General features: G+C 37.0%; 1 protein-coding gene across 9 annotated transcripts in view; it reads right to left on the bottom strand.

The window, feature by feature from the left end:
* Positions 1-22,833, bottom strand: part of CTNNA2 (catenin alpha 2) — a 1,097,491-nt gene that overhangs the window by 858,156 nt on the left and 216,502 nt on the right. For all 9 annotated transcript variants that reach the window (XR_006215835.1, XM_042981836.1, XM_042981834.1 and 6 more), the window contains one exon: positions 12,374-12,569. Coding sequence is in view for 8 of the 9 variants with exons in the window: in XM_042981836.1 (XP_042837770.1) it covers positions 12,374-12,569 (196 nt within the window). In the remaining variant the exon portion in view is untranslated. The remainder of the gene's footprint in view (positions 1-12,373; positions 12,570-22,833) is intronic.

Here is a 22,833-nt window from a genome sequence, read left to right as displayed (position 1 = left end):
AATTGTGGGACCATGACCTGAGCCGAAATCAAGAATCAGATGCTCAACCAACTGAGCCACCCAGGTGTCCCTGGTTGTTCCATTGTTTTTTAAATTTAATTTGTTTGTTAATTTACATCCAAGTTAGTTAGCATATAGTGCAACAATGATTTCAGGAGTAGATTCCTTAAGGCCCCTTACCCATTTAGCCCACCCCCCTTCCTACAAGCCCTCCAGTAACCCTCTGTTTCTTCTCCATATTTAAGAATCTCTTATGTTTTGTCCCCTACCTGTTTTTATATTATTTTTGCTTCCCTTCCCTTATGTTCATCCGTTTTGTATCTTAAAGTCCTCATATGAGTGAAGTCATATGACATTTGTCTTTCTCTGACTGAGTAATTTCACTTAGCATAATACCCTCTAGTTCCATACTAAGGTCAGGAACAAGACAGGGATGTCTACTCTTGCCACTGTTATTCAACATAGTATTAGAAGTCTTGGCCTTAGCAATCAGACAACACAAAGAAATAAAAGGCATCCAAATCAGCCAGGAGGAGGTCAAACTTTCACTTTTTGCAGATGACTTGACAAAAGATTCCACCAAAAAACTGCTAGAACTGCTAGTATCCAAAATCTATAAAGAACTTATCAAACTCAATACCCAAAAAACAAATAATCCAATGAAGAAATGGGCAAAAGACATGAATAGACACTTCTCCAAAGAAGACATCCAGATGGCCAACTGACACATGAAAAAATGCTCAACGTCACTCATCAGGGAAATACAAATCAAAACCACAATGAGATACCACCCCACACCTATCAGAATGGCTAACATTAACAACTCAGGCAACAACAGATGTTGGCAAGGATGCAGAGAAAGATGTACCTCCTCGTGGGAATGCAAACTGGTGCAGTCACTCTGGAAAACAGTATGGAGGTTCCTAAAAATTAAAAGTAGAACTACCCTACGACCCAGCAATTGCACTACTCGGTATTTATCCAAGGGATACAGGTGTGCTGTTTCGAAGGGACACATGTATCCCAATGTTTATAGCAGCACTATTGACAATAGCTGAAGTATGGAGAGAGCCCAAATGTCCATTGATGGATGAATGGATAAAGAAGATGTGGTATATATATACAATGGAGTATTACTCAGCAATCAAAAAGAATGAAAACTTGCCATTTGCAACTACATGAATCAAACTAGAGGGTGTTATGCTAAGTGGTTGTTCAATTTTTGAATTTCACTTCTACAGCCTGCTTAATTTTTAAATTATTAGCAGTCTCATATCAGAATGTAATATTCTTTCTTACTATTTTTTTTTAAAAATGTGTATTTATTTTGAAAGATCGAGAGAGAGAGTTCAACAGCATGCAGGGGAAGGGCAGATAGAGAGGGATCAAGTCCCAGACAAGCTCCATGCTGTGAGCACAGAGCTGGATGTGGGGCTCGCTCCCACAAACCCATGAGATCATGACCTGAGTTGAAATCCAGAGTCAGACACTTAACTCACTGAACCACCCAGGTGCCCCAGAATGTAATATTCTTATAGGCAGAGAATGTCTGTTTTCTTTCTTTGATATTCTATATTCCCAGCCCCAAAATAGAGGAGGTACATAGTATTAATAAAAATTGGTTGAATTAATTGGTCTAGTCAGTTAATGTATATGGAGATCTTTCAGGATCTATATCATCTCATACAAAATATGGATAAATAATACTTCAAATAACTAACAAAATAATGCTGACAGAATATATACCACGTGTCTTACAAATCGAGTGGCAATAAATAAACAGAAGCTATTGCTTTTATTATTCTTCCTGAAGGATTATAGCATTTTCAAAAGCTTAGAACTCCAAAAAGAGGGATCATATGAAAGAATAATCTGTCCTCATCTCCCAGTATGTTGCAACAACAGCCATACAAGTGGCTCCAGGTTGACATGGGACATTCCTGGGTCCTCAAGTAGGGCAAACTTTGACCTACAAATACATTTTATTTGCCCACATATGCAACAGTTAAAACTACTTCAAATGTTAAAATCTGCATTAAGATAAACCTTAAATTGCATAGCATTTTCATATTTATGCATTTTTCTTCATGATCTTTTCATATCAAACCTATTTTTATTTTTTTTTTTTTTGTCATTGCATGTATCTCTAGGTTTCTTGTATCTGTTTTTCACTTATGATATTAAAGCTTCTGAAAATTAATTTCATTCCTGGATAACATCCTTTCCAACAGAAAAAAAAGAAGACTTACAGTAATTAAAGATGGTATAAAGATGTAGTAAGCTTAGACCATTAGTGATTCCCAAACTTTGGAAGCATAAGATTGGCTACTAGCTGGAAATAAAGATTTCTAATGGTACCCCTGCTGCACTGAATCTAGGTTTGTGGCTAGGCTCAGGAATTTGAATTTTTATAGACATCACCTATCCTCCCATAGGCAATTCTAAAACAAGTGGTCTGTAAACTTCACTGTGAGAAACACCTGTGAAAGAAGCCTCTACAAAGAAGGCAAGGAGGTGCCATGCAAAGGACAGTAAGCAGCAAGAGTGCATGGACACAGCAGGCCATCACCAGATCCATGACTCATCTTCCCTGAGTCTGAGACTGAAGAGACACTTCTCATTCCAAGTTCAAGGTATGCCCTTGTTTCATCTAATAAACATGCACTTTATTACATTACTTGATAATATTAGTTTTTAAGGAAATGGATCTACACTCAGTAAAATCCAAGCTCAAAGAAGCAAGACCCAGAGAGAGAAATGAGTGCTCTTTCCCTCTCTTCTCTAGGATTTGCCTCTTGAATCTCCATTTCTGTCCTAAAATTCTCTTCTTCCCTGAAGATGCTCCATTTCAGTGGAGAGCTGCTTCTCTAGCCATCCAATCATACAGGAGTGAAATCTCACCCCATAACCAATAGGACCCTACATTTAGAACATAGTAACATACCATTCATACAAGGGTAGTCAAGCAGCAGTAAAGAGTCAGCACATAGCACAGGAAAGGAATTCTGATATCTCTAGGATACCAAGTATTCAGGGTACTAAGAATAGAGGCATAAAGCAAGGGATACTTGGAAGAAGTATATTTGGGAGACCATTGTCCTGAGAAAAAAGATAAACTCAGGAGTAGCAGAATCCTTCCAATATCCGCAGCTGTCCTTCTCCTTACAGAGCTGACCTCTCTGAATAGTGCTCCAGGACAGAGCACATTGCCTTGCTCCTTCCCACACTGTGTTGTTTTACCTACTAATAGGGCAAGTAAGGAAGAGGGATAGGACTATCTGACAGTAAAAGCTTCTGGCCTGGGAAATGGTCTTTGACCAGATCTTAGGTAGGGAGTTCACACAGTTGATAACAACTAGAGTTTCTGTTGAACCAGCTCATTCCACGGACATCACACTCCAACAACAAAGGGAATGGGGAAAGAGAAAGTCTAAGTCTTCAGGAGGCAAAAGGTTTCTCTCTTCAGAGATGTGAGGACACCTTTCTCTTTCTCTTTACTACTTTTTCTGCCTTGTTCTGTCTGTCTCAGTCCATTGGTCATCAGGTACTCAGTAAATATTGATTAGGTAAAAAAAATTAATGTGATATCACCATAACACTTAACAGTTGAGGTTGTATCCAGACAAAAGCCTGCATGAGCAGTGAATGGTTTGACCATGTCTGATTTAAAAAATGGTTCCATTAAGATGCTACCTCTTTTATCTGTACCTTCTTGTCACTTTGCTCCATGAGATTCCTCTTAAGGTTGGGTGAGGGCCATATACATCTCTATCTATATCCCAGCCTGGCGTATCTCGGTGGTTGGGTCATGTCTTAATTGTTTTTATTTGTTGTAACCACCTAGAAAGTGGACAACCAGAGAATGCTGTTGACTGAAGATAGAAAACCCAAGCAACTGCTCCATGGCCCAAGAGGGTGTGGAAATATAGAAATGGGATGGCATAGAATCAGTTGCTGTGCTACCCATTGAATGGAGCTGCTTAGTGGACAAATATGAAGAAGACTGTCTATCATTAAAAGCACAGCTTTTGGATGTATTTCAAATCACAGAAGATTCATAAAGGCAATATGTGAACATCCCATTGCTAGCAGATGCTAGTACATACCAAATAAACAAATTAAATTTAAAAATCCTTAGACGATTATGCCTGTTATAAATTGGTCTTTTCAGCTGTAGTAACAATCAGTTGTATTCAATCAATAAATCCCTTAGAAACATGAGAGACCCACACAGATGCCAGTAACAGACAAACATTTTTTTTAATCTACAACAGTGATCAAATATTAGATATACATGGTCCATTAAAACCATTTCCTCTTTTGTTCAAAATAATTGAGACAGATTCATCCAATTTACTTTGGTTCTAATCTTTTCTATAAAACCCATTGTTGGGTATATCTCTCCTCTCTACCTTATTTTCTACATAAAGAAATGCTCCTTCTGCATTATCTCATACAACCAACCTGAGCTTTCCCCCTTGTATCTACAACTGCTCTCACCAATGGCTCTCTCTCTTTGTATATGCTATGATACTTCGGATTTGGGCTGAACAGAATAAGGAAGAAGTAGACAATCATATTCTTTGCTTGTCCTTAATATTTTCTCCAGCCACTCTTCTATTTTTCTCCTTCCAGACTGTGATAATCTTTGGAATCACACCATAAGTGCTCACTGTATGCTAGACATTGTGCCAGGCTCCAGAGATACACAAAATAATGCTAACATATGGTCCCTCACCTGAGTACCAGACTACCCACAGAAGCAAAAATTCAATGATGTACATAGTGCAATGATGACCAAAGAAGAGTGTGGTGAGCTTTCTTGCCTACATCCAATACTTCACCATCTAGTCTCTTCCTTCAGCTTCCTGAAAATAAACTTTTAAATGAAATTAATGACACCTTTTAGCAAAACCAAGGCATGCTCTCATTACTTATCCTCCATGACCTCAGAAGAATTTGACTTAACTGCAACAGCATTCCATAGTCTAGATCACTGTCTCCTTTGCAAAAGATTCTACTCCTTTGAATTTCAGGATTCTGTATTATCTTTGCTGTACGATCACATTTCAGAGCATGCCTTTCCTCTCTATTTCTATCCTATCTTCTAATCCTAACTGAACCTTCCATCCAAAACTAAGCCTACATCCTTCTATTCTTCTCTCTATATCTATTGGCAAGTACTCAAAGAAAGGTGTCTGAAAGCTTCAATTATCAACTCAAAATATGTCCAAATTTCTCTGTTTCTCCAAAATTCCATTCCCAAAGCATGAACCATCTGCTAGGCAATTCCTTTCATCCATTCATCAATGTTTAAAATCAAGTCAGTCCTGTCTCCCCATTCCTATCACCCCTTAGGTCTCCCAAATAAGTTGTCTAGAGCCAAAAATAAATATTGACTCTTCTTTCTTCCTCTCAATGAATGGAAAATATTTTATTCTTTTTCACGGTTTGTAACATCTAGTTTCTTATTTCTGTTCTTATTGCCACCACTTCAATCCTAGAACCTCAAAGTATTTTTGTTTTGTCTTCTCTGCAATACTGTAATACTGTCTAAGCAATCTGAATCCAATCTTTCTCTGCTTTCGTCAACTTTTCATGAAGTTGCTAAAATAATCCACTAAAATATCACTTAAGTAAGTAGGAACCAATCAGTTAGCTTTCTTCCTTCCTTCCAATCTTTCTTCCAACATGTTGTCTATACACAGCCTAGTTCCTAAATGTTTCCCACAGTGGTCCCTTCCTATCATCTTACCATATTTCTAACTATGCCTAAATATGAAACTTCTCATCAAATTAGGGCTTTTCTATCCATCCCCCAATTATCAACGTCATTCTTATCTCTTCACCTTTAAAATTCAGGTTGTTTAAACCTGAAATGCTTACTCTGTTATCCATGAACAAATTTTTAAGCCATGCTCAGCTTAAACATACTTTCCTTCTTGCACATTCTGGCTTCATGGCTTTCTTTTCCAACAGCAATTTAAATATTAACCGTCCTATAGATTTGGCTCCCTAGTGCATACTTAATGCATATTCTCTGAGTGCCTATAGAAGGTTAGGCATTATAAGACATCATTTTATATAGAATATCAGGCTGTTCCTCCTATGCAAATTTCACCTCTCTAACTCTATGTAAACTACAAGCTCACAGGCCTTCTAAAATGAGTGACTTCCATCCATTATCTAATGTGAAACACTAGCTGACTAATAGGGGTTGATGAGTCATCCAAGTGGAGACACTGGGCAAGAAGTGAATTAGTCACCTGGGGAACTTTATAAACCTTGATGCCTGGGTCCTACTTGACAGTTTCTGACTTAATTCATGAGAGTAAGGCCTATCCACCAAGATTTTGAAGTTTCCCAGGTGATATTAATATTCACTGAAATTTAAGAACCCCAGACTGGTCCATAGTTCAGAAAGAGTTTCCAGTCCAGGAGGGTCTTGGTGGTAAACATTAAAATATTTTGGCATTCTCTGTTCCAAGCTTGCTTTGGCCCAGAGCTTCAATATAAAGACATGATTGGAATAACTCCCTTTGCTTTCCTCATTAGGAGCTTTTCTACATATGGTTCACTGGCTGCACAAATATTAAATCACACAGTTTTCTAGGACCACATACAGCTACCACCGACTCCAAGCCACACTGAGCTACGTGATCCTCTTCTGGGAGACTACTAGATGCTGATTCACCTCTACAGCATCCTGATACGATGCTACACTGATGCTACATCAGTGATAGGAAGGGGAGCTATTGCCATAAGTATCACAGATTGATTTGATAAATTATAATTAATTAATAAATATACTCAGGGGTGGATATTTGTTAGATGGCTCAGTCAGTTAAGCATATGACTCTTGATCTCGGCTCAGGTCATGGTCTTGTGGTTAGTGGGATCGAGCCCTGCTTTGGGGTCTGTGCTGTCAGCACAGAGCCTGCTTGGGATTCTCTCTCTCCGTCTCTCTCTTTCTCTGCCCCTCCCCTGTTCCTGTGCATGTGCATGCTCTCTCAAAACAAATAAATAAACTTTAATTAATTAATTAATCAATTAAAATGCTTATTTATTTTTGAGAGACAGAGTCAGAGTGTGAGCAGGAGAGGGGCAGAGAGAGAGGGAGACACAGAATTTGAAGCAGGCCCCAGGCTCTGAGCTGTTAGCAGCACAGAGCCTGATATGGGTCTCAAACTCACAAACAGTGAGATCATGACCTGAGCTGAAGTCTGACATTTAACCGACTGACCACCCAGGTGCCCCAATAAATAAGGTTTTAAAATAATTAATAAATATGCTATGACATCTATATAGCGTTTAATTTTTTAAAAAATCTTTGTGACTTCATTATGTTAAACAACCCAGTGAGGAAAATGTAACAATTACTCTCTGTATTTGAAAAATGGAGAAATTGAGCCTTCAAATGGTTAACTGACTTAGCTTAAATCATATAGTTTTTGGCCAAAGTAACATTAGAAATCTGGTATCTTAACCAAACATCTGGTATTCTGTTGACTTGCAAGGCTGCTTTGCTGACATGAGAGCCTCCTTCCCCCCGAGTATCACCTGCAATGTGCTAGAGTGACCATGTTAGGTACTTTAGGAGTAGAAAGGAATATATACACATCATTGTTCCTATCCTGATGAAGTTTAAACTTAATTTAGGAAGAAAATATACATATATGTAATTCCTTTAGCTATGATAACACACACACACACACACACACACACACACACACACACCCAAATATCCCATATTTACCTAAGTCTAAAATATCAGATTTCTAGATTTTGAGCACAATGATTTATCTCCTTTATTATATTTTGATGCTTTATTTTTGTTACTTGTTTTTAACATAAATCCTATTATAAGTGTACTCAAATACTTCTTTTTGTGGGTTAGAACTTAAAAGTACAGGAAAGTCTTCTACTGGAATATTCTAGGGAAGAACATTGTCACATTCATACTAGGTACTTTTAAGACTCTGGCATGCAGAGTAGTTAATTAAAAGCCTAGTTGATTTTTCAAATGATAAAGAAATTCAAGGGCACCTGGGTGGTTCAGTTGGTTAAGGGTCCATCTTCCACTCAGGTCATGATCTCACGGTTCATGGGTTTAGGCCCCACATTGGGCTCTGTGCTGACAGCTCAGAGACTGGAGCCTGCTTCAAATTATGTGTCTCCCTCTCTTGCTTTGCCCCTCTCCCTCTAGCACTCTGTCTGTCTCTCTCTCAAAAATAAACATTAAAAAAAATAAAAAAATAAAAAGAAATTCAAACAACACTAAGTCTAGCCACATGGGAAACAATACTGGCATTAGTTGATAATTTCATATATAATCTTGCCAGATTACAGTGATTACAATCATGAATGTAGTGAAATCAAAAAAAAGGAAATGGTTCTGTATTAAAAATTTGAAAATGAGTTGTACAATATTAAAACTTTTGGCATTGACTCATGCTGAAATTTTTTTTTTTTAGAAAGTGGCAGCACTTCTGATCATTTGATTTAAAAAAGCAAAAACAATTCAATAGTAAAAGATTACCTCAAATAGATTTAGTTCTAAACTACATATCATTTGACAAGTGAGCAGATATAGACACTAGGGCCACTTTAGAGGAGGATATTATTTCTCAGTGTCAGGATTTCCATAATTTATGAATTTATGAATATGATGGAAGGAAAGATACTATGTTTCAAAGTTTCCAATAACTAAATAGTCCTCTAATACTTAAGCATTCCCCTCGATCTCCTTACCCTCTCTGAAAATTCACTCAGGCTCTCATTTGTGAATAAAATCTGGGTATAAGGACAACAGGAAAATGGGCAAAGCCAGATAGGCTACAGGGATTATACACTAAGACTGAGAAGGGGCAGAGAGAAGGCAGGAGAGCCCATGGGCGCAGGCATGTAAGGAGAGAGCTCGAGGACTTCATTGTCAGGGATGAGAGGCATCTCTCACACATGACAGGCATCTGAAGTCTATTTGACAGTGAGTGATATTTGATAATGAGAGAAACAGAAAAAAGAAAACTTCTGAAGCTTTTGACTATAAAATGTTTGTTATTTTGCAGACTATAGCACTGTTTCCTTAAATTTGACACTGTTCAGCAGAAGGGACATGTGGTAGCTGAGCTTTATACAATTAACACATAGGCATCATTTCTGAGGCATAATTTTTCTATAATAAGAAATGGATAATATACAGAAAGTTTAAAATACCCTCTGTGAGATCCACCACTGTAAGCTGTCCTAAACTAGCATCTTTAAAAGTTCTCACTCTCATATCCCTTGGACAGGCTGGCCAAGAACCATGTTCGTTATTATATCATATCCAAAAAAAATAGCATTTCTTATATAAGCTTTGAGAAAACTGAAATATTAATTTATACAGAATGTGTGAAAACTCAATTGCAAGGAAAAAATAAGGGAAAACTAAGAGACTGTTGAGAAATCTAAAAGGAAAAATATATCACCATGCAAGATAAATGCTTTGAGAAACCATCCTAGGAACCAATCAATCAAAACTCTTTCTACCAGGCATAGGTTTCACTATCCTGAGTGTGGGAATAGTTTTACAGCGTACACATTTGCCAAAACTTATACAATTGTGCACTCTAAATGCATGCAATTTATTATATGGCAATCATCCTTAAAAAAAGTAAACAAACAAGCAAACAAACAAAAAAAGCCAAAAAACAAAGAAACAAACAAAAAATCCAAAAAAGTACCCAGGCTGTGCATGCATGAAAACAAACAGTGTACATTTGCAATTCAGAAGGAATACTAGTCTTCAACAGCACTTGAAAATTTGAAAGCTTTCATGTTGTTAAAGCACATATATAAATATATTCCATCCACATTAGATGAAATATGTAAAATTTAACATTTTATATTAAATAACAATTCACATTAGTGTATGTAAATGAAATTAACTTTTAGCAGGGAGAAGATGGGGAAGAAGATGGCAGCATGAGAAATGGTAGTGGTGTAGAAGGAGGGTTGGGTATTTCCGGGAACTAAATACCCATCTGTGCATTTTAAAAAGTGGCAGGTTTACAAGAAGAAAAGGGATAGAGCATTTATTCCTCTATTGCTTCATTTATTCAACAAATATTTGTTGAAGTCTAATGACTACTAAGAACCACAGATCATGCAACGGTCAAAGAGACATGGTCTGGTCTTGATCTTTATTCATTTGTAGTGTGGCAGGGTAGAAAGTTATCAATCAAGTTACTCCACAGATATTAAACTCTCCTATGCAAAAAGCCACAGAAAAGTAAGACAGGAGTGTCAGGAAAGCATTCCCTGGGACAGGGAATGTGCAGAATGAGCCATCCGTAACTGTAACTGTGTAAAAGAAGACAGCATGTATAAAGGCCCAGGGGCAGGTAAAACATGGTGCTTTTGAATAATTAAGAGAGAGATTGGTCCATTTAAGAGATATTCTCGAGTTAAAAATCTATGTGACTTTGCAATAGACTATATTTGGAAAGAGAGAGCAATAACAATGATGATATCAAGATTTCTGCAATATGTAACTGGATACATATGTAGAGCTCTTACTGAGGTAAGAAATGCAGGAGGGAGGCCAGGCTGGGGGGTAATCTGTTCTGCTTTCACAGTGCCTTAGCATTTCAACCCAAGAGTCTGAATAGGACACATGAAAATTAAAATCTGTGTATCAAAGAATATAATCAACAGAATGAAAAAGGTAACCTACAGAAAGGGACAACATGTTTGTAAAACACTATTGTATAAGAGGTTCATATCTGAAATGTATAAAGAATGCTCACAAGTCAACAACAATGCAACCTGATTTTAAAATAGGCAAAGGACATGAATAGACCTTTCTCCAAAGAAAAACAAATGGCCAGGAAGCATATGAAAAGATGCCCAATATAAGTAGTCATTAGAAAAATGCTAGTCAAAACCACAGTGAGGGGTGCCTGGGTGGCTCAGTCAGTTAAGCATCTGACTCAATTTAGCCTCAGGTCATGATCTCACAGTTTCGTGAATTTGAGCCTGGTGTAGGGCTCTGTGCCGACACTGCAGAGCCTGCTTGGGATTCTCTGTTTCCCTCTCTGTCTGCGCCTCCCCAACTTGCACTGTCTCTGTCTCTCTCAAAATAAATAAGCGAACTTAAAAAAACACAATAAGCTATCACCTCATGTCCATTATGAAGACTATAAAAAAGGAAACAAGTGCTGGCAAGGATATGGATAAATTGGAACTCTTGTGCACTGTTGGTAGAAAAGTAAAAAGGTGCCTTTGCTATGGAAAACAGTAAGGAGGTTCTTCCAAAAATTAAAAATAGAATTACCATATAATCCAATAATTCCACCTCGAGGTATATACCCGAAAGAACTAAAATAAAGAGATATTTGTATATTCATGTTCATAGCAGAATTGTTCACAATAGCCAAAAGGTGAAATAAACACAAATGTCTATCAGTGGATGAAGAGATAAAGAAAATGTACTATATACATATACTAGAATATTTTCAATCCTAAAAATGAAGGAAATTCTGACCCATGCTCCAACATGGATGAACCATGAGGACATTATGCTAAGTGAAATAAGCCAGTCACACATACACACACAAATACTGAATGATCCCACTTATATAATGTATCTAGAGTCATTAAATTCATAGAAAAGGAAAGTAGAATACGCGTTTCCACAGGCTAGGGCAATGAGGAAATGAAGAAGTGTTGTTTTGTAGGTATAGAGTTTCAGTGTTATAAAATGAAAAAGTTCTGGAGATTGGCTACTCAACAATGTGAATATACTTAACACTACTAACTATACACTTATAAAAAGGTTAAAATGGTACACTTTATGTTACTTGTACCACAGTGAAAAAATTTAAATATGCTGAAAACAATTGCATTATAGCTAACTAGCTAGCTATATAATTGATTGATCCATGGATAGCTAGCTAGCTGTGAACTGAAAATGTAAATTTGGAAATCGTACAGAGCAACAGTAATTTTATTACACTGCTTTACAATCTCTCCTCCCTCATCTTTAAAATCCAGGGTTCCCAGTGACTGTGTATGTATGAGGTTTTCTCATCCTGTCCTCTCTAGAGCCTAAGTTTAACACAAGAGTCTGTGTTCATCTGACAAGAGAAAACAACTGGAAAATTTGGAAGGAACACAGACAGGAAGCGTTTGTAGCTGTGCCATGCTGCCACAACAGAAAACATATCTACTTGTTTATGCACCTAATTTCAGCAAATATAAAAAATGACAAGCGCAGATACTGAGGAAACACATAACACACTCCCCTGAGCAAATATGCATTGATTCTAGAGATAAACCCATTGTTTGCACATAAATATATATCCCTCTTGAACAATATTAGTCTTCCTACCTTGTTTGCGTACGTCCTCTACAGCAGCGACCAATTCTTCTTTGAGATCTTGACTCTCCTTAGCGATCTGTTCACCCTTATCCAGGAAATTCTGAGTGGCTTGCTCTACAGATGCAGCCAGCACGTGGGCTTTCTTTGACCTCCCTTTCTTTTTACCAGATGGGCCTTTGTTGCTTGTGTTGACAAGGGTGGTCACCTTAAATATGAAAGAAAAACTGTAAAACTACTCTGCACAATTGTCTAGAAGCATCATATCATCATCTCATCATTTTTAAATACCCCTTGTTTATTGAATCATGAATGCACAGCACATCACCTAAACTGAAGGAAAGGAAGTAATTATATGGATTAGCATAGAAATAAAGAGCCATTTATTTCATAGAGAAACAAACAAAAAAAAGTATGTGAATAAGTTAGAAGAGTAGACCCTCTGGTAGCTCGGTTTCCAGTTCACTGAAGGTTGTGCTTTCACAGATGGAGAAGACAGTGCACACGGGAGTAACCAGCTTCAGGGAGGCAAGAAAAGGAGAGCCAATGTTCAACTGCCTTTGAGCACTGACTCAAGGGAACCAACAGCTAGTCCTGAGTCCCAAAAGTCAGGGCAGAAAGGAAAGAGCAGTTAATAAAGGCCATTGATGGCCATCAATACCCATTACTTACATGTCACTTACCAAGGACTTTGAAGAGCTTTGCTATTTCTGATCTTATCTTATAAAAACAAAATGGTAAGTTTGATCTGAGGGAACCAAATGATTCAGTCTCAACATTTGGTTAACCAGCTAAAATCTCCAGACTTGAAATTAGATTTTCATTATCACTCCTTTTCTAAGTATCATAATTTGTATATATATATCTCAACTGCCAAACTTCTTTCAGCACATTACTAGAGCCATTTAATTTGCTAGAAAAACTTTTAGTATCTTTTAAACAACTTATCTCCTATAAATTTCTGATCCTTTGCTTTCTACCAGAGTGAGAAGTTTTGGAGTGAAATGAATACAACTGGTTCCATATTCTGTTCAGTGAGGTTGAGAGTCATCTTGGCCTCTGTATTTTTTATCAGCTTCATAAGAATGTGGGCACTGTGGTTTATTTTCACTGACATTTGCCCTGGTTAGCAGATTCAAGATTTTGCTGGAGATTATCAAGAAATCTAGACCAGGGGCACCTGGGTGGTGCCTCGGTTAAGCGTCCAACTCTTGGTGTTGGCTCAGGTCATGATCTCACAGTTTCGTGGGTTCAAGCCCTGCATTGGGCTCCATGCTGACAGTGCAGAGCCTGCTTGGAATTCTCTCTCCCTCTCTCTCTCTGCTCCTCTCCTCCTCCCCCACTCATGCTGTCTCTCTAGCAACATAAAAAAAATAATAAAAAAATTTTAAAAACTTAAAAAAAAACAAAGAAAGCTTGATGAGAGAAAAGTTCCAAATGCTTGTTTCTGCTATTTTACTCCAATCCAAGAGCAAACAAAGTGATTAGTCAAAGTCACAGTTAAAGTCCAGTAACTTTATAGGGCAAGAGATAACACCAGAAGGAAAAAAAATATCGAATAAATGTGAGCTAAGATGATGAAAACGAGTAGAACCAATACTTAAGACGTGGTGAAGGTAGCATTGGGAACTGTCATCCTTAGCTCTCTCTAGATTGCTGAATAATTAGATATGGTGAATTGAAGAGAAACTCTATAAGGACATTTAAGTACAAACACTGGACAAAAAAAGAAAGGTAACCTCATTAAGAATAGGACTGTCAGATAACGATAGTTAGCTTTAAAATGTGTACGTAGCCCATAAAACATTATAGTCTTTTCAGTTCCACCCACACTGAGGCGAACTTCAGAGGAAAGATGGCCTGTCACAAAAGTTACTATTTAGTGTTCTCCTTAATAAGGATACACTCTAACACAGTAACACGCTACTTTTCCAGGACCCTCAACTTCCCAACAGCCAATACTGGACATAAACACAGAAGCCCCTGAGCAAATACTGCAAACACCTCAAAAATTTGAATTAGGCGAGGCTCATTATCAGAGGAAAATCCTCCTGTTCTCACTCCTATTTTAATTTTACATGCAATTCTGAGTTTTGTGATCTATGTCTTTAGTCTTCTCAAATTAAAAACAACAGAGGGGCTAAGGAGCTGTTAACTTTAGCTATATTGACAATTTGGGGGAACAGAGGCTGATAGTGAATCTATCAAAAGCTAAATGACTATATCATCGATTCATCCTCTATAAAGGTAAACAAATTTCAATTCTCCTGTTATCGCATGATACATTACTGCATAAACATAGTTTAGGCATGCTCATAATAACAAGTCGGTATAAAGTGTTACTTCTATGGTAAATAAAAGAAACATGGAACATTTCCAGGAAGTTCCCAAGAAAAAATGCGATTACTTTCAAATGAAGCAAATTAATTCAGTCCAAAGCTTTCATTTGCTCATGAGTAGAAGACCATGATGAGATGAAAGAGAAAAATACAGGGGAAGTGATGGGTTCCATAAATTCTCATGTCTTAACTTAGTTTAGAGTAAAGAAAAATTGTCAACTCTCCCCATTGTTATTTGGTGTTTTATTGGAGGACAATGTCAACAAATTGGATTAAAAAAAAAAGAAAAAGAAAAGATACAAATGTTAGAAAGGTAAACACTAAATTATGCTACTACCTACAGATAATATGGCTATATCAAGAAAACATAAAAGAATTAAAAGATCAACTATTAGAATTACTCTAAGAGCAAAGGACAAGGTGGCTAAATACTAGATAAACAATAAAAAAATCTAATATTACAGCAGTAACAAATAAAAAAATGTAGTTTTAAATATCCTATTCACAATAATCATAAATTGGTTTTTTAAATATTTATTTATTTTGAGAGAGAGAGACAGCACAAGCAGGGGAGGGGCAGAGAGAGAGAGACACACAGAATCTGAAACAGGCTCCAGGCTCTGAGTTATCAGCACAGAGCCCAATGTGAGTTGTGAGATCATGACCTGAGCCGAAGTCGGCTGCTTAACTTACTGAGTCACCCAGAAGCCCCTAATCATAACTTGATATTATCAGAAATAACCATAATACAAAACGTAGATGGAAAAAATGGTAAACAATTTTAGTGAAGAACATAAAAGGCAACTTGAATAATAGTGAGACATACCATTTTCTTGGGTGGAAAAACAAAAATGTTAAGATGTCATTTATTCTTATATTATTCTACCAGTGGAACTCCAGATATACAGTAAGTCAGCCAGAAATCCAAGACAATTCCTCTTCATTCAGTTCAGTTCCCTTTCCAAATGAAAGTCAAAATGCTTATATTAAATTGGATAGAAAAGTTATTTAGGGTGTGCATATGCAGGATGCTCACTGCTCACTTTTTGGCCAGTATATCACATGTTTGGGATGGAAACAACAAAAGTAGTTTAGATCTAACAGTACATAAGAAGGCGAAGGCTACCCTTTTAAGGATTATACTATTCTTGGGAATTTTCAGCCTAGCCACACTATGCAAACTCTCTGATTCAGTCCTACTCTCCTACTAGATGACTGTTCTCTCTTAATTGCCTCCCCCCGCCCCCCGCAGCTGCCTCCTGCCCACTAAGAATCTATGGCACGCTACACTATTGCATTTTTCTTTTCTCCTACTTGAAGCTGTCGTTTTTCACCTTGATGTTATACGCTTTTATTCTTCTTGACCTGTACATATATTTACACTTAAAATTGTGAAAGTTAAAGCCCATCTATGTCGGTTCTACTCTGGTATTTTACAGATGAGGAAATTAGGCTTAGAGATGCATCATGATAGGAAAAATAACTTCCTCAAGTTCACATAAAATTAAAGGCTAAATTATTCCTGTTCTCGACACTAAATCTTTAGAACTTTATTTATTTTTATTTTTTTAATGTTTGTTTATTTCTGAGAGAGAGAGAGCGTGAGTGGGGGAGGAGCAGAGAGAGAGAGGCAGACCCAGAATCTGAAGTAGGCTCCAGGCTCCAAGCTATCAGCACAGAGCTCTATGCGGGGTTCAAATTCACAAATCGCGAGATCATGATCTGAGCCAAAAGTTTAATTGACTGAGCCACCCAGGTGCTCCTATCTTTAGAACTTTAGAACTCAGTAGTTTCTTCTAGTCTTTATAACTGAATGAGAGGCTGTTAAAGAATAAAATAATCTTAAAATATATTTATTTTCTCTATTTGTCTCGATATTGTCCACGTGTGTTATTTGTATCCTACTGTTATCTTTTCATTCAATTGCATTATTTAAATATCTTAATATAAAAATGTATTCATCAATGTTAGGGAAATGTTAACAAATGATTTTATCCTACCATTCTGCAATGCCTTATGACATCTGATGTATTCAAGGGTCTCAAAGCTGAATAAACATGCCAGGACTTTTTGTATCAGATTAGTATAAAGGGAAGACAAAAGTATTGTAAATGTATTGTAATTAACAAAATCGCAGGGCTTAGGGTTTCCATATAATGGCATTCTTCTATGATTAAAATAAGAAGAATAAAGGAATTTATTGCTTACTCATGAAGAACTGATATATACTAAAGAACAAGAATCAGAAAGTTTTTAATGAACACAAGTACTATTTAATCTCACAGATGCCTCCACTACCACTCCAGTAAGTTGGGGAGTATCCAAACGACCAATGCAAGCCAATGCTGCATTCAGTTTCAATGTAAGAATGTAATGGAATCTGTGACTGGATGCCTTAGAGAGGTCAGAAGCAGCAGGGACACATTCTGGTCAAAAGGTGGTGATCACAGAGGAAGCCCAATGACCTCTGAGGCTGCAGGTATCTGTCCGATATCCAGACTGAAACTAGGTCTTGAGTAGCTGATACTTACCAACTATTAAGTGTCTAGGGAAATCTTTTAAGAGATGGCTATTTTATGGAAATTCCTGTTAAACGTTATACCTCCTTCTACCCCGACCAGGCACTCTCTCTAATCCCCACACCAACTTTATCCAAGCCAAGAGTCATATAAGATCCCAAATCTCTCCTTTCCTTTCTAACAATTTGTGAGTACATTTCTTGTGCAACAGAAAGAAGAAAACAGAAGAAAAGAAAACAAAAGAAAATAAAACAAAAGAAAAAAACATAAAGTTCTATCCAGCAACAGAGACTAGGAGTAATAGCATGAATATTGACACATATAGAATTGGAATGTTTCCAAGGTAGTAAAAAGACCAGTCCTCCTTGGGAAAAAAAAGTTGTGTATGAATGATATAGGAAGTAAAGTTAGACAGATGTGGTGGAACAAACTTTGAAAGACTTTGAAAGCCAAGCTAGAGAGTTGAGATTTTATTAGTCACTCCCAATTTTTGGAGCATATATTTAAAGTGTTCGTTTTTCTCTTTCCATTCATTTCTCAGCCCACTAACTTTTGCTTTTATTCCCACACCTCCTGTAGCAGAGTCCTCTTAAACTGATCTCTTGCTAAGGTAATCAATAAGTTGCCAAAATATAATCATTTTTATTGAATCATACCATTCTGCCACATTTAGTGCTATTGACTTAATTTTCCTTCCTCCTGGAAATATCTCTTGGCTAATTCTCTTAGCAATAATCTTCTCCAAATTTCAGTAGCTTTAAAAAGGACCTTATCATTAAACTTATTTCTCTCTGCACCTATCTTCATCTCCCTCCCTCCTATGTTAGGAAAGGTATTCTACCACCATTCCTATAACTCGTCTTTTGGATACATCCAGAAGGCCTTTCTGTAGGGTATTCAACCTTAGCCTAGAAGGATAACTCAATTTCTCTCTAGCCCTACTTACAATGTTTCTTTAATGTTCTTGCCTCTCATTAGAGGAGAGAAGAAATCCTTCAGCTGGTACATAAGGATATAGTGGTCAAAGCTCCTATGACCTTGACATAATGATGGTCCCGATGGACCCTGGCCAATGGAAAACATTAGCAACAGCCAGTGGATGGGCACCATTATTTCCAGATGTGTTGATGGTATGATCTGAGTATAAAACCATGAGAGCCAGGCTTGTATAGGCTGCTCATCATCCAATGTCCTGAAAGTAGGCCCTCCATTCCTGCATTTTAACAAGATTCCCGAGTAATTTATATGCACATTAAAATCTGAGAAGCACTGAATTTTAGGACAACAATTCTCAGACTTGATCATGCCTAAGAATCACCAATATGCCTGATAGAAGGCAAATGTTTAGATTTTACAGTGTTTCTGCTCAGGGAGGTCTGGGATAGGGAATTTTGCATTCACCACATGAAATTATGATATATATGGATTATGGACCTTACTTTCAGAAACAGTAGTCTATTTGAAGCAAAAAAAAGTGAGAGGTGAAGGAATGACTTGCAACAGGTAAACTCTTTCCCCTATTTTGCCTGCCATGATATACCACGAGTCCTCAAAAACAGCTTGTCAATGAATTGACCAACTGACTCTTGATTGAAAGGTGATCTCTATTGCATAAGCACAAGGAACTTGGAAAAGTAAGATTATACAAATATGAATACTAGGAATCAAACAATCGTTGGAACTCTCCAGAAAACCAATAAGACTGAACCAAGAGCTGGAAATAAAAATGTCAACTTGAACATTGTTTTGCTGGATTCATGCACTTTGCAGATAGGAGTAGTAAGTCTTTGTGAATTCTACTGTTGCCATCTCTCCGGAGTACTTCACTGGTCATAATTACTCAGCTACAGTAAAAGAGGGCTGTGATGACTACTGTAGCTTAAAAAAAATCAATTTAAGCCACTCTGACTGGTATGAGGTGATATCTCAGTGTGGTTTTGATTCGTATTTCCCTGATGAGGAGTGACGTTGAGCATCTGTTCCTGTGCCTGTTGGCCATCTGGATGTCTTCCGTAGAGAAGTGTTTATTCATGTCTTCTGTCCATTTCTTCACTAGATTATTTGTTTTCCAGGTGTGGAGTTTGGTGAGTTCTTTATAGATTTTGAATACTAGCCCTTTGTCCAATATGTCTTTGCCAATATCTTTTCCCATTTCGTCAGTTGCCTTTTAGTTTTGCTGATTGTTTCCTTTACAGTGCAGAAGCTTTTTATCTTCATTAGCTCCCAATAGTTCATTTTTGCTTTTAATTCCCTTGCCTTTGGTGATGTGTCAAGTAAGAAATTGTTGCGGCTGAGGTCAGAGAGGTTTTTTCCTGCTTTCTCCTCTGGGGTTTTGATGGTTTCCTGTCTCACATTCAGGTCTTTAATCCATTTTGAGTTTATTTTTGTGAATGGTGTAAGAAAGTGGTCTAGCTTCATTCTGCATGTTGCATGTTGCTGTCCAGTTGTCCCAGCACCATTTGTTAAAGAGACTGTCTTTTTTCCATTGGATATTCTTTTCTGCTTTGTCAAAGATTAGTTGGCCATACATTTGTTGGTTCAATTCTGGAGTCTCTATTCTATTCCATTGGTCTATGAGACTATAGATGCCGGAAAGGATGTGGAGAAACGGGAACCCTCTTGCACTGTTGGTGGGAATACAAAATGGTGCAGCCGCTCTGGAAAACAGTGTGGAGGTTCCTCAAAAAATTAAAAATAGATCTACCCTATGACCCAGCAATAGCACTGCTAGGAATTTACCCAAGGGATACAGGAGTGCTGATGCATAGGGGCACTTGTACCCCAATGTTTATAGCAGCACTCTCAACAATAGCCAAATTATGGAAAGAGTCTAAATGACCATCAACTGATGAATGGATAAAGAAGTTGTGGTTTATATACACAATGGAATACTACATGGCAATGAGAAAGAATGAAATACGGCCTTTTGTAGCAAGGTGGATGGAACTGGAGAGTGTTATGCTAAGTGAAATAAGTCATACAGAGAAAGACAGATACCATATGTTTTCACTCTTATGTGGATCCTGAGAAACTTAACAGAAGACCATGGAGGAGGGGAAGGGGAAAAAAAGTTACAGAGAGGGAAGGAGGCAAACCATAACAGACTCTTAAAAACTGAGAATAAACTGAGGGTTGATGGGGTGTGGGAGGGAGGGGAAAGTGGGTGATGGGCATTGAAGAGGGCACCTGTTGGGATGAGCACTGGGTATTGTACGGAAACCAATTTGAACAATACATTTCATATTAAAAAAATCAAGAACTTTGTGAGGCAAAATGTTTGAAAACAAAATTATCAAAAACAAATTATTTATTCCAGGAGCAACTGAAAATAAATGAAAAATTCTTAAAAGAAAAAAACCTAACTTAAGATAGGAGAAAGTTGGGGTGACTGGATGACTCAGTTGGGCATCTGACTTCAGCTCAGGTCAAGATCTCATGGTTTGTGGGTTTGAGCCCCACTTCAGGCTCTGCTGACAGATGAGAGCCTGGAGCCTGCTTTGGATTTTGTGAGTCTCTCTCTCACTGTCCCTTCCCTGATCGTTCTCTCTCTCTCTCTCTCTTTCTCTCTCTCTCTCTCTCTCTCTCTCAAAAATAAATAAACATTTAAAAAAAATTTTTAAAAGATAGGAGCAAGTTAAACGTGCAAATGGTAATATATTTGATAACATGAATCTTCTCAGAGAAATCTTATATCAGGTTTTAAGAACTGCCAACTAATGAGTCAAAATGGCATTTTCTCTGAATTATTCCTTCATAACCTGGCTTATTATTAATTTAACAATTATAGAGTAAGCCTAAATATGGCTTATGCTTTTCCTTATAAAATATATGAAAAGATATATGGTCACCTTGTGGTATACTCTATTAGAAGTTATTTCTTAGCACAGAATCTCCACAACATGTAAGGTATGTGGACATTATGCACATTGGAGAGAAAGAGAGCCCAGCAAAGTGAGATTAGTTCTGGGGAAAAAGACCTTGATAATATAGGACTTATTGTAGCCATGTAATATCTACAGTAATATTTTCGTGTCTTAGAAACTATTACACTAGAATTTCTTGTTGAAGCGGTCTTTCTTCCCCAAAACAACTCTAAACCCCATTTTAGAGAAATATAATTAAATCATAAAAACCAGTTATTGATAATTCCACAGCTTCAAAAGTCAGAATCCAAAATGACAATCTTTAACAATACACGAACAATTTATGTAAAATAGAGAATTATTGTCTGTTTTTGAAATTTCCCCACTGTTATTTGATATTGACAATGCAGAATTCAGATACACATTCACTGATACTGACACCTGGAAACAAGCATTCTTAAACTTGGAAGATAAGAATTTATTAATTTACTCTGAAAGAGACCTGAACCACTACTAGTTAATTATTGCTATAAAGACAGCCTATATAATGTGTTCCATTTAAATTACTGTTTGTAGACTCACCTTCAACCTTTAAATAAAATCACAAGGCAAACCTTCTCACTCGGTTGCTTTGGCACACATTTCCTCAATATTTTATTTTCAAGTATGTGATACCAAAAAGTAGAATCAGATATTAACCCCAAAACAGACATTCTATAGTAGCGTGTCAGGTATTTTTAGAACCAAAATATCCCTATATTACACTTTTTTCTAGACTTCAGTGGCTGCTATTTATAAAGTAATACAATTGAGTGCTAGCTAGATCATCCATTCATCTTGTACTTAAGTAATTCAAACTTTTTCTAAGAAGTATCTCAGTAGTGTCTGTAAGCCAAGATGAAATAGGGTAGTCTTCTCTTTTGGTATATGTTCTTCATGAAAAACTCAATTTTCTTTAAAGGATGTTAAACTAACATTTTCCCCACTCTCTATTAAAGGCATGCTGTTTCATATTTAAGTAGGAGCCCAGGGGAGCTCCATTTCTCATAACCTCTGGGGAGTATGGTCTAGATTCACTGCCTTCCAAAAACTTGTCTGAGAGAAATAGCATCTAGTTTGCTTGAAGGAACTTCTGTCCATTCTCTCTCCACCTATAATAAAATCACAACCATTCTAAATTAAAGCAGAAAAGCAAAGAGAGAAATTGTACTATACTGGAGACTGGTAGAATTGTTTTTACTGCATTGGGGTGATATCACGTACCTCGATGGGGAAATACTACCATGAAGAGTTTTAGGAACTCACTTTGTATACGCAGGGTTATTGATGGAAGATATTCTCCATACTATACAGAAACTTCTGTATGACTCTAGTACCAAGAATATTGCAGTTTCTCCTTAAAAACTGGCTTGACTTTATTTTATGGGCATTAAGTTATACAATAAATTAATGTTACCATTTTGCTTTGGCATCAAAAAGTTAAATCCAAATTTGTGGTCCTTGCTAGAAGAAATATGACTTGATAATTATTATTACTGTATTATTCCGAGGCTTTGCTCTTATTTGTACTTATATCTACATTGCTTTTTTAAAAAATCACTTTCCTTTAAGGTATATTAACCTTCAATTACCTTATTATCCTGTGAAGTCTCCTTGTATCTTTGCTTAAATATTGCATTCTGTTGATTCTAATATGCCTGTTTTCCCACACTTTTACAATATCAGAAACAAGGATGAGTCCTACAATCTAT

The sequence above is a fragment of the Panthera tigris genome, chromosome A3 (genome assembly GCF_018350195.1).
Source record: "Panthera tigris isolate Pti1 chromosome A3, P.tigris_Pti1_mat1.1, whole genome shotgun sequence".
Taxonomy (NCBI): domain Eukaryota; kingdom Metazoa; phylum Chordata; class Mammalia; order Carnivora; family Felidae; genus Panthera; species Panthera tigris.
Note: the sequence above shows the minus strand (reverse complement) of the source record. Positions and strands in the feature narration are given on the sequence as shown.